The sequence below is a fragment of the Drosophila rhopaloa genome, unplaced genomic scaffold (assembly GCF_018152115.1).
Source record: "Drosophila rhopaloa isolate 14029-0021.01 unplaced genomic scaffold, ASM1815211v1 contig_163, whole genome shotgun sequence".
NCBI classification, from domain to species: domain Eukaryota; kingdom Metazoa; phylum Arthropoda; class Insecta; order Diptera; family Drosophilidae; genus Drosophila; species Drosophila rhopaloa.
In genome coordinates, this window is record NW_025335043.1 from 6,096,432 (window position 1) to 6,112,925 (window position 16,494).

The following is a 16,494-nucleotide window of genomic DNA, read 5'->3' on the forward strand; positions in this document are numbered from 1 at the left end:
ACTTTTATTTTATTTTATATATCTGAAGCTTACCTATAATAATCATTATGAAACTGAGAGGTTTTTAAATTTTACGAATAAACCATTTTCAAATATGACAGTGGATTGATATTATTAAAAAGTACAATTATGTACAAGTAATATAATAAAATAAAAAATTAATAGCAATCAAAAGACAAAGTTTGCTGGAAAATTACCAATGCTTTAGTTAAAATTCAAATATATGTTTAATAGGTTACGTAATCTTATTTCCTAGTAAAGTGTAATAGTTTCCTTATGTCTTATCCGTTTAAGTTAAATATTTGACCATTTAAAATCATTTTTTTTAAATAAAATAAAAAATCAGAATCTAAAAGTGTAAATCTAACTTCGTTATTTCCATTTTCTCACACTTCCCTCCGTTCCATTTTCCGTTTTCTTCTACGTTTTTTCTGTGTTCATTTTGCTTTCTTTTGCATTTTTTCTTGGAACAAAGTTGCCGCTTTATTGTTTCGATTTAAGTTACTTTGTATGCTGTCAACGTTGGGTAAGATGGTTATATAGCGAGTGTTGGCGCGGGCAGGGGGAGTTGAAATGGGGCGCAGGAGGTGCTGCGGGTGGGGACTCAAGGAAGGTTCTCTGGGGGTTTGGGTTTTGGGTCTGTGGGTGGCCAATTCCTTGGTCCGACCGACGAATGCCCGCATCGAAATCGCTTGGGAGCCGCTTTGGGTTTCATTGTTGCCTGGTTTTATTTCGTGCCAAGGAAATAGGGGAAAGGGGAAAACGGATGGACCTGAGGCTCTGAGGCTCGTACTTTGATTTGTCGGCCCCACAATTTCGTTTCGGCCCGGCATCGAGTTTTATGCTCGTTTAATGGCTGCGAATTTACTCGCTTTATGCGTCTTCGATAAGCATTTATTAGCGCCATGAAAATAGGGGGAAGGACATCCCACTGGGTTGGGGTAGTGTGATTTGGCAGCGTGGGTAATGGTTACGGTATTGGCTCACTTTTTACTGGGTGGCCGATGGGGCGTATGATTTATTTTTATGTTATTCATTTATTTTTTATGCCCTGTCTCTCGCCCTTTCTCTGTTTTCGTTTGGGGCTTTGTGGACTCATCTTTGGGGTATTCCGTAAATCCTACCAAACATATGCTGACAGTTTTTCCTCTGGGAACTGTTTTTGGAAATATTATAGCGAATTAGGCAAGGCATTTCGTTGCAAAAGTATTTGACAGGAAGTGGACAAAGTTATTGCTTACTTATTGTTTCTTGTACTTTCTTTCTGACAAAAAGTTTTTGTATTTTGTAATAGATTTAGATGATTAAAGCATTATCTATGTTCAATTGCATTTTTTGTTTAAGCTCAGATAAAAATGTTAACCATTACCTTTTAAGGGCAAAATTAGAAAATACTTTATATATGCAGAATTTATTTGTATAGGAAGAGAAATACAAATAATAGGGTTTTATACTCGAACAACATTTTTGCAAAAATTTTCGTAAGATATAAAAATGCAGGTCAATAGTGAGCACCTTTCTTTCCGTTACTTAACTATTTCCCAAATGCATTTTCATATCTCTTGTAGAGCAGTTTCCTCTTTAAATTGGTTTCCCATCCATTTTTCCTTTTTCAGTTCTTCATCTCTGCTCCTTTCTCATTCCATCTCTGATGTTTTATCCTTGTCACTGCCGCATCCTCTTTTCCACAGACATCAAGAGTACAGCCCCCTCTTTCTCCTTGGCTATATTGCAATTTTTGCTGCTGTTGCCCATAAAACTTTTCCACAATTTTTCCTCCTTTGGTTTTCCCTGCCCCCCCTGAAGGCGGGGGATGTGGGTGGTGTAGGGACAACAACAAGGACAACATTTACTTGTCTGCTTAACTGCAAAGACAAACCTTACCCAGTCCCCCCGAGTTTTGCCCTATCCAACAAGCTGCTTTGCCTGTCATCTAAAATTCATTTTTATACTTGTATTTTCTCTCTTGCTTTTTATTTTTTTCCTATTTTTTTCGCTGCTGCTTTTTTATTTCAGTTCGTTTTTGCCATTTTCTTTTCTTGAGCCATTTTTATTATTTTTGTCATAAGCTCGCTTTCGCTGTGTGTGTGTGTGCGGGTGTGTGTGCGGGCGGATGTGCTTGTGTGAGTGGCGGCTTCTTTATATATTTTTCATTGTGCCACCCTGCCACCCACATCCCCCTTCCCTCGCCCACATTGCTTCATCCAAAACTCACAGAAGTCAAATACGTTTTAATATCTTTTCTCTCTTGACATTTTCACTACAGTTATGTTGCCATTTTTACTCTCCGCCTGTGTGTGAGTGTGAGCAAGTGTGTGTGTGTGGGCTTGTGTGGGGGATATATGTCCTTATGCACGTATGTGTGTGTGAGTTTTTCTTCGCTTTTGGAGCTCACAGCTTCACGTAGTCGAAAGTCGCGCCAAGTTTTCCATCTTCTTCTTCTGTGCGAAAGTATGTCGTCCTGTTTGCGAGTGTGTGTGTGTGATTGTGTGGGTATTCCATGGAAAACGCATCCTTCGCCTTCTGACTATAATGTCCCTCGTTGCTTGTCTGTGTGTGAGTGTGTGTGTGTGTGGGCGCAGCTTAATGCCTTTGCCATCATTTCGCCCACTTCTCCCACCCTCCTCTGCCCACCCAACGTCCTTCGCCGGCTGTTGCAGGCTGCTGTCATTGTAGGAGCCAACATGTTCGCTTTCCCTCGGCTCCTCTTTCCCCCTTTGCCTCCTTTCGCAAAAAACCCAATCCTCAGTTTTCCTGTGCACCACCCCCCAAAACCCCCCTCTCCACATTTTCCCTCAGTTTCAATGCAAGCGTAACATTTTGCGCCACAATTTTCCTTTTTTGCTAGGTTGTCTTTTGCGTTAGTAAGGGGAGCCGTTTACTCGCTATAAAAGGAATCTTGCCAAACTCAAACATTTTGTAAAAGTAGGTTTTGTCTGAATGATCTGAAACTATGTCAATATTTAAATTTATTTCCAACTCGTTTTCATAATATACAAAATTAGAATTAAGTCTAGGAATTTTTTTTAACAATTTAAAATACAAGTTTTAAGTATATTTTTAACTCTTATAAAAAAATGTCGATCAATAAAAGTAAACAAGTTATAGTTTTAAACGGATAGAGTGTCAAAAATTCTTGAGTTATTCACCTATATTTCTAGTGTCCTTTCAGTGAACCCTCCCCTTCCACTGCTCCACATCCCCCTGCCCCTGCCCCTGCCATCTCACTTTGTCCCTGGGCGGCATGCAATTTTTTCCTTCGTCTGTATTTGCCTGCTCTGACTTGAGCTTTTAAAAATATTTTTGCTGAATTCTCCACCCGCCAAACACACGGAAAGTTAACCAAAATGTGGGATTTACTTATGTACCAGTGGGTGTACATAAAAGGTATGTATATTCAGGGGCTACTCTATGAAATGGTCAACAGAGAGTACCACCCACCCATTTGCAGAACGCAGAACGTGTAAACATTATGCAAACATTGCCGCCCACTCTCGGAGAAACAGAGAACATTCCGAATTACAATCCCCAATTACCATCACCTGACTGCATAATTAAATACAAAACGATTTTCCTTTTAATCTGCGGATGCAGAACAGAGTGGAGGACACAAAAACGATGACACGCCCCCCAAAAGGACCCCCAGCCCTAAACCGAACAACCGCACATAAATAATTAAAAAGGAAAATTCCACAATTGCAAAAAGGTCAGCGCATAAAAATTACGAAAATCGAATATTAAATTACCAACAGCAGGGAAAGCAGAAAATGTCGTTCTGCCGCAGTCGACGTTTGCTCGACTTAACCCAACTTAACTGCTTGACAGCAAATTTTGTAAAATGTAATTAACCAGCGCCGGTCCTACGGTCGAGGAAAATGGGGAAAAAGCCGAGCAAGCGAACAACAAAAATAAGGGAAATATGGGTAAGGACGAGAGGGTGGGCAGAAATAAAAGCCAAACGAAATGGGGGAAAATCAACAGAACTCGTTGACATAATTTTCAAGCATTACAAAGTGTGAGAGGGAGATAGCCGGTCGGAAAGGGGGGTGAAAATGGAAAAGCAATGTGTGTGTGTATGTTGGCGCTTTATGGGTTCCACTTGCTGCTCAATGCTGGGATCCCAGTCGAAAGAGCTGGACTAGGAGATACCCGATACCCGTTAAAGTCCACAAACCACCATGAAATTACAGAAGCCCGGGGGAAAATTATGTTAACAGAGCCGTAACAGATGGGAAAATGTTTCAATTGAATGGAGATTGGAAATTAAATGTAGCACGGAGTGACGTTTAATATTAATCACATAAACTTTAATATATGTTTATAAAATATGATCTTGAATTTTAACTTGAGTACTTGTAAGTAAATCATATTTAGTTATTTAAACAAATAGTTATTAAAAATAATTAATATTTCATTTTGCAATTACATTAACAACAAATAGAGAAACTCCTTCTAAATATACCACATAACACTAACCACTTCGCTACCCCTCTGCTGCTATATTATTACTATATAGTGTGAGGGGTGGCCTGTTATTTTTTGGGGGTTTCGGTTTTGGTTGGCAACCATTTGTTGAACCTCTTCCTTTTTATTCCTGTTCTGTTTGCTCGGCCACAAAATTTGCGCCTCATTTTCACAGTACCCCAAACAGTGGCGAGCGAGACAGAGAAGGACCTTTCTCGTTAGCTGTCCCACTCGCTGGATGTACCCGTCTCTGTCTGTATATCTCTCTCTATTTTCCTTTAGCCGCACGTGGCCTGTCAGGAAACATGCTAAGCAGCGGCTTCCACATGCTGAAAGTCATTTTGATGGCCCAACAAATTCATTCCCGCCACCTCTCGCCAGTTACAAACCACCCGAAGGGACCCCAGAGGCCTTCAACCCTATGCGCTACCCTCTACCCTCCAGGCCACACTTGGCCCACCTCAATTCAATTTAACTTTCAACTTTAGCTCTCGCTTTCTCTCCGCTGTCTCCACCCCCCCCGAGTTGATTCTCTAATGCTCTCTCTCTCTCGAGCGGGTTTTCCTTTATAGAATTTTTCCGATTGGTACACTTCCTGTGAGTTCTGAGCGCCCAGTCAACTCCCGCGTTAGTCGAACGCAACCAACGAGCGGGCGAACCGAACGGCGAACGGAACAACGAACGAACAGCTGGCGAGCGAGTGCGACGGAACAACAGCGAGTGGGTCGGAGCGCCAGACGCTCCTGGATTTCAGATTGCGGGTTTGAGCTGCCGGTTCAGTTAGTGGGGTAATACACTCGCAAAATTATGGACTACAGTTACTCGTCACTGAGTAATAAATTAATTTGCATGATTAATGTTTTATAATAAATCACTGGCAAAGAATCATTAAATAACGCAGTTTTTGAACAATACTAAGACGGTTTGTATAAACGGATAGTATAGAAAGATTATAATATATAATATTAAATATTTTAGATCAAACTATTAAAACCACTTATTATATAAACTTATACTTATAAACTTAAATATATTATAAGTCACCCTGTTTTAGAGTACTGCTTAATGTGTTTTCTAGTTATGCGATATTTTTTATCAAAAGTTGTAAGTGTAAGTCTATTTTACAAATGTGGCCTGAGTGGGTGGTATCCTCTCGCTACTGATTGTTACTGTTGTTGGCAAACGACTGCGCTTTTATCGTTTATTTGTGTCTGAGCTAGGGAGTTGGAGGGGGAATCGGTAAAAAGGGTTTCGAACTGGTTGAGTGGGTGGTGTTTGCCAGATGGTGGATGTGGGATGTGCTTGAGAGCAAGTGCCCAAGCCGAGCACCTCGGCACAAAGAGGATCCCAAGAAAATCGTTTAGCGGATAAAGTCTTAGGGGTAGAGCTGCCCCCAGGGCAAGAAACTCAAGTTACGAGAACAAGAAGGCAAAAGATGAGCTTTTCCCCCTGCAAAGTACCAGGCAATCAGATTCAGTTACTTGTTTTAAAGCCCAGAGGTTGTAAAAGATTTCAATGCATTAACATAGAGCTTACAAAAGCATGAATTCATTACCTAAACGCTTTAACTTATTAACCAATTAATTTTATGGTATTTTATTTATATACATAACCAGAAAAAATTAAGTGTAATACTTATATAGATCATGCTGATGGCAATTAAATTAAAATTAAATCTAGAACCAATACATGAAAATGCTTTAAATAAATAATAACAGTCGCAATTCATTATTCTAGCCTTGGCGATGCAAAAATGTTCTGTGATGTTTATTACAATGACAAAACAGATCAAAGTGAATGTAGAAAAAACGTTTGAAAATTGGCTTACTCTTTTTTCTGTGCCTAACCCCCAGATGAGCCCTTTCAGATTCCATTACAAAGTCCATTAATCTGCCGGCAATCACAAATCGAACTTGCTCAGTGGTTCATTTAGCTGTCAGGCCCAGTCTGGACTAAAAAAGGACCTCCCTTAAGCGGCAAACAAATATTGTCTGGGGTTTTATTTAACGGACAGTTGCCAGAATGGCAGTACCAAATTCAATTGCCACATCCGCCAGCGACTTGTCACGGGTGGTTGAAGAAAGTCGCTTCGCTTTCTGTTTTATTTCTGGGTGCCCGGGATCCTTGAGGGTTGCTCTCTCGCTGTTGTCATGGTCACTCGATTGCTGCAATTAATATTAAAAATGATTTCATTCCCGGTGGCTGGGCCTCCATCCCTCAAAGACCCGGCAAAAGTCGGTGTGATCTGTTTGTGGCATGGGCATCTGGTTGGAGAGTGTGGGTGATGGGATGCTGATTCCACATCTGATTGCGATGGTGATGGTGGTGTGTTAATGCATATTTCAGACACGTGCTGGCTACGCTTCTTTGATTTAATGCACAAGGAGCTGGGCGTCGAGTGGCAAAGTGGTTTGGGGGGAAAATGGTTTAAAAATAAAGGTTGCCATCGAGAGGAGCGACAGAAGGCAATGATGAGCGGCTTAAAATATTTGTAAAGACCATTTTATTAAAAACAAAAATCGGTTTTAAAGATTATTTGTTTGACTGGCGGCAAGAAAGACCCACTCCCTTGCCAAAAAAACCCACCTCACCGAGACCCTTTGTTTGCCTGGGCGTGATATTTTAATTACGACCTGACGATGTCTGATGTAGATATGTAAATTCGAGTGTACGTGTGATTATTGAGTGCTTTGAATGCTGACTTATGTTCTTTATAGGGGCGGTGGGCAAAAGGGGGCAGACGATTTGGGGTTGTCTTAAGGCGGTCGCATACAAAGGGGTGAAATATTCGAACTATTAATGGGCCGGTGGAAATGGTAATTCACTGCCCAAAAAGTTTCACCAAAAAACTTACCCGAAACCCTGGTGGTTTGGGCTTTCTTGTCCTTATAAAGTGGAAAACAATGAAAGGAAGCGCAAACTTTATCAGACAATTTGAAAGAAAATGACTTAATTAATAATGAGAAATGTTGGGAGTTTCATTTGGTGGAATGGTAATGAAATATTGAGGATAACCACCCTCTGAATTTGTACGTTGTGTGAAAAAAATTTAGAAATAATTAAGGGTTGCTTTTTGCATTTTTACATTGCCTTTTTTATTACCAATTTTTATACAGTATTTTGCTTAATGTCGTATTTTAGTTTATAACCATTTTTCATCGCTAACATAACTTTCTTAATATAAACCTCAGGTAAGAGTTAAAATTCATAGCTATTTCTAGGTTAAAATTCCTCTTTTGGTTGTTTGCGATGATTTTAATGGTATTTTTTATTGCCAAAAGTTGAGAAACATTATACAAATTAATTCACGATAAGGCTATAAATTTTATAAAAAAACCTAAATAGAAGTAACTTAAGTATTTCGGTCAACAGCAGTCCCTGGGGCTTAAAAATTAGATTTAACTTTAATTGCCTAAGCGATTTATGGATCCCAAAGGTGTTTGCCAGTTCTCTAAAGATTCTTAAAACGTCCTTTTATTTCTTTTTTCAGACGTGACTATACCTGGTTAAGTTATTTATTTATTTGAGGGACATATGCTCTTGTCTTCCCCCTCTGTGTGGCTCTTCCCCAGACATATGCTCTCTAGCCTCGACCATAGATGGTGTTTCCTGACCCTGCGTTTATTCCTACGCCCCACTGCCTCCCCTTTTTCACCCCACCACCATTGTGTTGGCACTTGCGAGTGCGTTTTTTATGCCATGTTAAGGCCACTTTATGCGCTTTTTATGAGTCCGCAGCATCATAAAAAAAATTCTTTTCCCACTCATACACACAAATAGTTATGCTTTTGTATGAGCTGGCAAGCGCATACACATCCATTTATGATTTTTTTCCACTCGCTTATATATTTTTATATTTATTGATTTTGTATTAAAAATGTAAGTGGGAGCTTTTAGTTTACTTGTTTTCTCCGCCCAGGATGGTGTAAAGTTTTTTATGATATTGAAATAAAGCGATACACATTCAATAAACATAAATAAATAAAGTTAAACAGAACGAAAGGTTTTCAAAAGTGCATTCTAAAAGGAAAAGGGGGAAATGTTGAATGGGGAATGCAAAGGTTAAATCAAATAATTTTGGTGCAAATAAAAGCAGGGTGAATTTTTTTTGGCTGACCCTTTTGGGATAGGAATGATCCATTATTTGATATTTAACTACTGACTAAACGGAGTTGATAGAGCTATGAAACTTGTTTATAATTATACATTTATTTATTTAAAGTATTCGTTTTATAAATTGTTATTCAAGAAATTTGTAGAAAATTTTTTATAAATTAAAAATTAGTTTGGGAATTTATAGTTGAGTGGTTTAGTTCCTGAAATGTTTTTGTTTTTCATTTTATAATCATAAAATTATGTCTAAAAATGTTAGTTTGTTATTTAATTTGTACATTTATTTTTAAAGAGTGTATCATGGTCGTTATGATCTTCTAAAATATTTTTCCTTGTTTTTCTTCCTGAGTGGAACACCGCCAAAGGGTAAAAGCAAAAATATATGCTCATATATATATTTACAAACAGGCGACGATTGCGACTCGATTATTTACAATTTGATTTTATTTTTACAGCCATTGACAAACAGGAGGGAAAAACTCGGTGATACGCTTGTGTGTTTGAGTGTGTGTGTGTGTGTATGAGTGCCCGAAAGGCATTTTCCGACAGTGAGAAAAATCAATCAAAATCGATTTAAAAGCACAACTTCCGTTGCGGATTTACCAATGTCCGTGTGTGTGCGTGTGTTTGCCATTGGGCTTGTGGGTGTGTGTATTGTGAAAATGTTACCAATTTATTTGTTTTATGCCCTCGTGTGTGTTTTATTGCCTCAGCTTTTGTTGCTGTCATTGTCGCTTTGTTGCCTTCATCCGAGTCCATTTCCCATTTTCCTTTTTCCCCACCTCCCTCCCCAAAAAAAAGGGGAAACACTTTGCATGCCATCCGTCTTCTGCTTTCACACACATATTTGGTCAATTTTCAATAACGGAATTGAGGCACAAACACACCGTCACACACGCACACACACACACACACATAAGCAGGCACTGAACGCATTTACAATTGGATTTTTGTTTTTTAAGGGTAAAGGATTTGCTTGGGGACCCGAAGGCCGAACAATAAAAGAGTGGAAATGGCATAAATACGTAATTCAGGACATTTGAATATTTCATAAGGACATGACCCACATACAAAATAAAACACACAAAAATTATTACAATTCTCTGGTGCTCACACATAAAATGCGTGTGCGTGTGTGTGATGAAAATCCTGAAGGAAATTTGCTTTTATTGCTGAGGGGGATTCGCATAGGGAAATGCTGGAAAGGAGATGCATAATCTTCTTGGGTCTTGTGAATTACTACGATATGAATGTGAGAATTTGCAGTAGTCAAATTACTTGTTGGTCAGATGAAAGTGTGACTTGAGGAAATAACTAGAGGTTTCTAACTTTTGAATGTAAAATGTTAATTAAGCTTGGCAGGGAAAAATGGATCAAAAGATAACTTTCGAAGGATTAAAAATCCCTCTCTTTTTGGGAGAATCTATAAGAAAAGATTGGAAATAAATATGATTTGTTAAGGAATATTAGGATTATTTACAAGAGATTATTATTTCCGAGATATAAAGTATAGGTTTTTAATATAAGTAAATGTTTTTTAATACAAGCCTAAGCTACTTTTTAAAAGTATCGCATTTATAAATCATGATTTGATTGCCATTTTCATTTGTGACAATCAAATCTGACACTTTAAAATACAACTCAATCTTTGAACCCTATTGACTTGAAAAATTAATAGAATGTATGTGTCGGATTGCAAAAACTTCAAAAGAAAATCTCCAAACGATAAACATCGATGATTACACACTGAAGTAAATGACAGCTTTCACTTTTCCAATATATCAAATTGCACAAACATAACCAATAAATCACAGGATGTCCATAAGTCACACCTTCCCACATACAATTCCCCTTGACTTCGATTAAATTGACACCGAACCCGATATCCCCCGACCTTCAGGTCGAGATATGTAATAGATAGGAATCGCAGTTGGCCAATTACGGCCCATCCCCACCCCTCTCACGCAATCCTGCACCACCGGCAACCACCAGCACTGCCGCACCACCCGAATTTCTGGCCGACATTTGGCATCACTTGAGTGCGCGACCACCTGACAAATACCTCGGATATCATTCACGCCGGGAATCGGAATCATTCACTCATATCGCCAGCCACTGATTGGCATTGACAGACGTCGACGCGGACGCGTCGCCGGGCAACTGCAATTTTGTATCTTGATAAATTACTTATGACTGGCCCAGACATTGATGGGTACTCGGTACTCAGTACTCGGTGGGGGAGGAGGAGGGGGAGGACTCGGGCACGCAGCACAAATCACTAAGTGCGCACCTGAAAACATTTAACCATAACCGAACATCGTGCGAAATGGGAATAGAGAGTTTGGCCCAAAGGATACCCTTTAAAAATGTTAATTTTATGAGAAATTATTTGGGCAAAAATAATAATAAGTACTGGTTAATGATTCTTAAATCCTTATGAATTACAGCAAATTAAATCAATGTATACAATAGAAGAGCCTTGAGTAAATAAATAAATGAAATATGTTTAGATAATTTAAAAAAAATCCAATGAAAGAATTAAAAATTAAAATACTTAGTTTTACGAAAAAGTAAAATATGTTAGATCACTTTGATCACAAGAAATGTATTTTTTTCTGAACAGAATCCTTTTAGATTGCACTAAATTAAGGAATTTAAGCTATATAGAATTTAGAAGTCACGCGTAGGTATGGCAAATAAAAAAAATATATTTATATAAATAAATTTAAGCACATAAAGGTGAAAACACTATGCTATCAAATAATTGTGTTATTTAATAATTTAATTTCAATAAATTTATTTTTATTAATTTCTAAACTTTCTTATTTTATAAAAAATTATAAAAAATGCTGGTATCCCTGTTGTTTTCTAATAGATATTTTATTGTTATACACTTAATAACAAATAATAACACCTGGTATTTATATAAAAGGTATAGAGGGGCCCTAAATTCGCAGATATAAATAGCTTTAGAAACAAGCAACTAATTTATAAAAGTGAAAAATAAAAAAAAAGGTTTAGAAAACAGGGTTCAAAATAGTTGAACTGTGGGCGTTGACAAAAAAAGGGTGCAACGAGGAGTGGAACCAAAATGAATTAGTAATAATATTTGTTTGTTTGCCTTTGCTTATTCTTCTGCTTGCACATTTCGCGTTCTTTATTTTTTCGCAAAACTTTTTCTCTTTTTTCGCCATACTTATAACGATTTCGTAGCTGTTTCTGTGTTTTGGCAGCCAACAAAGGCGACATCGAAATGGGTTGCCGAGCACAGCGAAGGGGGGCAGAAAAGTGGGGAAATCGATGAGACGACAACTTGTGATGTGGCGGTGATGGCGACTCGGAGGTACGGGATGTTTGGATACACGGAGGTGTGGACGTGGTGGAGGCGTCGCCGACGGCGTCGGTGGGACAGTTAATGGCGACAACGGCGGCGCACGTCTGGAAGCCCCGACTTTGGCGACGGCGATGCGATCCGTTGATGGCAATGGGTAATGGGTAATGGGTAATGGTGCCGCTGACGGTGTCGTCGACCAGACGAAATCCCGCCAGCAGGCAGGCAGTATCGCAGGAAAATAGTGGCTGGCACACAACACACACACACACAACCAGACAGACTCCTTCGGAATGACAAAAGACCGAAAAAATAAACCAGGAGGAGAGGTCCTTGGCAGAGGACGACATGCCCCACCTCCAGTTCACTTGAGTAAATCAAACCAATTTCAAAACTCAACTAAGCAAGAAGACAACAACAAATCACGTCCATCGGAAAGAGGATGTGATGGATGAACCATTTGTTAAATGTTATTAGGGCGCTACAAGAGGGGGATTTACCAATACTTTTTAGCACTTGCATATAAATTATATTTAAAAGCTAATGTTAACTGAGGAAATAAAGAAAATAAATTTATTTATGATTTAAATTTATAAATTTATTAAAGATATTGTATGTTTCAGTTCTATAAATCCAGCAAGGTAACATTGAATTTTATATTTAAATAAATATAGCAAAGTCAAATTTTTCTTAATTCTTAAAAATGTTTAAATATTTTTGGGATATCGAAAAGGATTTTTAATTATTTGTATGGAGTTTAATTCACAGTGTGGTTTATAGTTTTAGTTTGTTTCGTTTTTTGAAAGCCTTTTGAGCAAACATAAAACATACACGAGTCAAACCCTGTCAACAACCTTTGAAGTTCAACATTAATTTAAAAACTTCAGACAAAACACCACTACTCATGCCTTCTAATCAAAATACAATTACAAATAAAACCGAACAATTTTTTTACCAGTCTGTCAACCTCCTTCAAAAAGAAATTTTTCATAAATTCAATCAATGAAAATGTAACTGGCTCGTCATCCCTTCATTGCAAACATATATCAGCCAGACAAATCGAAATTACTTTTGGTTAGAGGTTTGGGCTTTTTCATCCACAATCCAGTCAAATGGAGCGGGCGAGATTCTTAATAACGACTTCCGAGGGGCGCTTAAACTGTTTGCTTTTGCCTCGCTGATTGTGTTTTCTGCATTTGTTTGTTGATGTTTCTGATTCAGAATCCGCTGCCGTCGATGCACACGCGCCCACAGTAAACACACTTGAAAAGCGATTCAGTCAACAGTTCAAGTCGGCAGACAGTTGACTCGCCGAAGATGGCCCCCCAAAAAGACAGCCAGCCAGCCAGCCACCCACTGTTGTCCTTGGGCAAACACGCAATTTTCCACTTTTTGGTCCGCTGCACGTGCTGAAAAAATGACAGGAACAATGGCAACAATCAGTCAATAAGTAAAATTAAAATAATAACAAATTTCGGATAGAAGCACCAGTCAAATATAATCAACGCAATGGGGAAAAAATAAATCTAGAACGTCAGGGGCGGGAATTCAATGGAAAACATATTTCCATTTAACTCATAAAAATTATTTCGTACACAAAATTGTTTAGAGATTCAATTCAATTTTCGGATATTAAGTAAAAGTAATGTATGTATGTTTGTTTTTGGGCAGGAATGTTCCGATTGTTTGTTTACAATGCCGGCAACAAGTTGATGGCTATTGAGTGGGAGAGAATAAATATGTTTAATGATTGTTTTTATAATTCTTCGCCAGCCGAAAAATTGCGCAATTGAGTCTATGGAAAATGCCGAAAAGAAAACAACTGGGAGTGAAAATATGCACTTCCTTTCAATAAATCAATACAGAAAATCAAACCTATCATATCGGCTTATGCCCTCCAAGCAACAAATTGCTCACTTCTCTGGGTGTGTATATAAAGTTCTATCTTTGTATTCATTGTGTAAATGTTCAAGGAAACCGAAAAAATACCCAGGCCGTCTTTTATCCTTTTCTTCGGCACTCCCTTTTTCCCCTGCTCTACATCGAAAAGGAAAAAAAAGGAAAAGAAAAGAAAAGCTGAAAATGTTTTGCCCACTCTTTGGTGGCCCTAATCAAGTAACCCGAACACGTTCTTTGTTAGATTTATATGGAAAATATATTTTTATACATGCAACCCAATGAATCCCGACCCAACCTTGCGACCCACCCACTTGCCACCACCGCCCGCTGTGAGAAAACTGGCTCCTTGGGGGTGGCTAGACTTTCCCGGCTAGTCAAAAGTGATATTTTACATATTTTCCGACAGTTTTCCCTTTATTTTCCCACTTCCCTATCCCATCTTGACTGCTCCTTTTTGTTTTTTTTGTTTTTTGCCCAGCTTTGCTTGCATTTTATTACTTAACGCTTAAGTGTGCTTCTTAGAGAGGAAAAAGGAGCTAGGAATGGTGGGTTTTTTTCCATCGCAGAGTTTTCTGTTTTAAATTGAAAAGTTGTAAAAGGATTTCTTGGGTTGCTCCTTTTTTTTTCCTTCTCCGCTAGAGGTTGGCAAATTAAACACTCCTTTTTTTTTGGGAAATGATCAAACAGAAAACTTTTATTTAACAAATATGTTGGAATGGGGGGCAATATAACAGAGAATGGGAATGAGATGAAGACAATGGGTGGCGTAATGAAAACAATGAAATCACGGGTTATCACAATTACCAGCTGCCACCGCCCTGGGGAGCCCAGCCTCCGCTGGAGGAACCACCCGAAGACCAGCCGCCACTGGAGGCGCCACCGGAAGACCAGCCACCGCTGGAAGCACCTCCATAGCCTCCGCTGGAAGCTCCACCGTATCCACCACCATAACCACCGGAATCTCCCGCTCCAGAGTCCGATTCCGAGATGATTTTAATGATCTTCACGGCAGCAGGGGCCTCTGCACCGCCTCCTCCAGAGGACCAACCACCGCTGGAAGCTCCTCCCGATGACCAGCCACCACTGGATGCTCCTCCCGAGGACCAACCTCCGCTGGGTGCTCCTCCCGACGACCAACCGCCGCTGGATGCGCCTCCATATCCGCCGGAAGATCCGCCATAGCCGCCACCGCCTCCATGACCTCCAGACGAACCCTGCTGCGAGATGATCTTAATGATCTTGATCTCCTGGGCACCACCGCCGCCATGTCCACCGCCACCACCAGCAGACCAGCCGCCGCCGCCACCACCGCCTCCTCCGGATTGCCAGCCTCCAGCACCTCCAGATGGAGCGGATTCGTGGATCACTTTGATGACTTTGACGGGCGGAGAGCCACCACCGCCATGATGATCGGAGCCGTGATCAGAGCCACCACCGCCGCCATAGCTGTAGCCACCATCTCCGCCACCATGGGAGGATCCACCACCACTGTAGCCTCCATGGGATGAGCCACCACCACTGTAGCCTCCGTGGGATGAGCCACCACCACCGCCGATTCCTCCGATGAATCCAGCTTGAGCCACAGCGGCCACAGCCAGCAAACAGACAAAGATTTTCATGTTGACCTGATGGAGATGAGCCAAAGCGTCGAACTGATGACTTTGCCAGGTCGCGGTTTCACTTTTATACAGCTGGAGCTAGTGCCAACCGCCGAGATTCGAGGCGGCCTTGTCCGGAAGCCAACGCAAGTGGTGCAGTGCACTACGGACACCCCCGAGCCAGTTAACAGTATTAACACAGGCTCAGGCTCGAGTGGCCACGGCGAAAGCCTCGGTGGGTTGATGTCGAAAGACTCTCCCCAAACCGCAATTGAAGGCTACATTTGCTGATCGAATCAGTTGGGAAATGGCTTTAATAAGTGACTGATATACGCTTTCTTTGGGCCAAGCATGTAATCAAATGATATCTCACATATCACGAAATTGGAGCTACTGGATTCAAAGTACAATGAAATTGTTTTGGTAAGGAGATAAGTTTGTTTGTTATAAGTTACCTACAAACGTTTAGATTTTTACATATTTTTTAATACAATTTTAATATTATGAAACTATAAAAAACTAACTAAATTGAAACAAAGGTTATTTGTAATATTTATTTTGTGTTAAAAGTCTGTAAAAACCAAAATAAATAGTTGATATGATTCTGTTAAATCAAGATCTACCAACAGAACGATAAAGTTAAAAACCACAATTTAACTAAATAAGTTAAGGCAATAAATAAAAAATATAATAAAAACTAAGGCAGCTACAAACAAATTATCATTTGAATTATTTCAAAAACTCTAGGATTTAAACCACAAAATGGAACAATTCAGCATTTTAATGTTAGTTTCTCATTTGCATGCTTACCCTATTTATTAGAGTATCTCATCAGCGACTTCAATCTAAATTTGTTATACTTTCTCGTGATTTGTTTGGATTATGTAATCAAACACAAAACCAACAAACAAATAAGCGAGCAAGCAGCGAACATTATTTTTGGCGCTTCAAGCGCACTTGAATGAAGTTTTTCCCCTGATCACACAACATCTGCCTTTGGCACTCTCTGCCCCTTCCGTCGATCGAAGCCGTGATTAATGAATCTGGAGTTCAAAACGCAGGTGATCGAGCCCAGGTGAGAGGACAAGT

At 39.5% G+C, this 16,494-nt stretch overlaps 2 protein-coding genes and 1 pseudogene across 2 annotated transcripts; 1 reads left to right on the forward strand and 2 right to left on the reverse strand.

Annotated features, from left to right (window-relative positions):
• Window positions 1-516: 516 nt before the first annotated feature.
• On the reverse strand, window positions 517-907 carry LOC108051395. Its single transcript, XM_017133502.1, is given in 3 exon segments — window positions 517-641; window positions 644-829; window positions 832-907. Coding segments are annotated over 3 exon segments (387 nt in total).
• A 10,815-nt stretch (window positions 908-11,722) lies between these two features.
• On the forward strand, window positions 11,723-12,205 carry LOC108051370 (annotated as a pseudogene).
• Window positions 12,206-14,486: 2,281 nt separating this feature from the next.
• LOC108051383 (keratin, type I cytoskeletal 9) lies at window positions 14,487-15,759 on the reverse strand. The gene has a single exon (XM_017133474.2). It carries the CDS (start codon window positions 15,424-15,426, stop codon window positions 14,608-14,610), a length of 819 nt encoding a protein of 272 aa, XP_016988963.1. The 5' UTR covers window positions 15,427-15,759; the 3' UTR covers window positions 14,487-14,607.
• Between the last annotated feature and the right edge of the window lie 735 nt (window positions 15,760-16,494).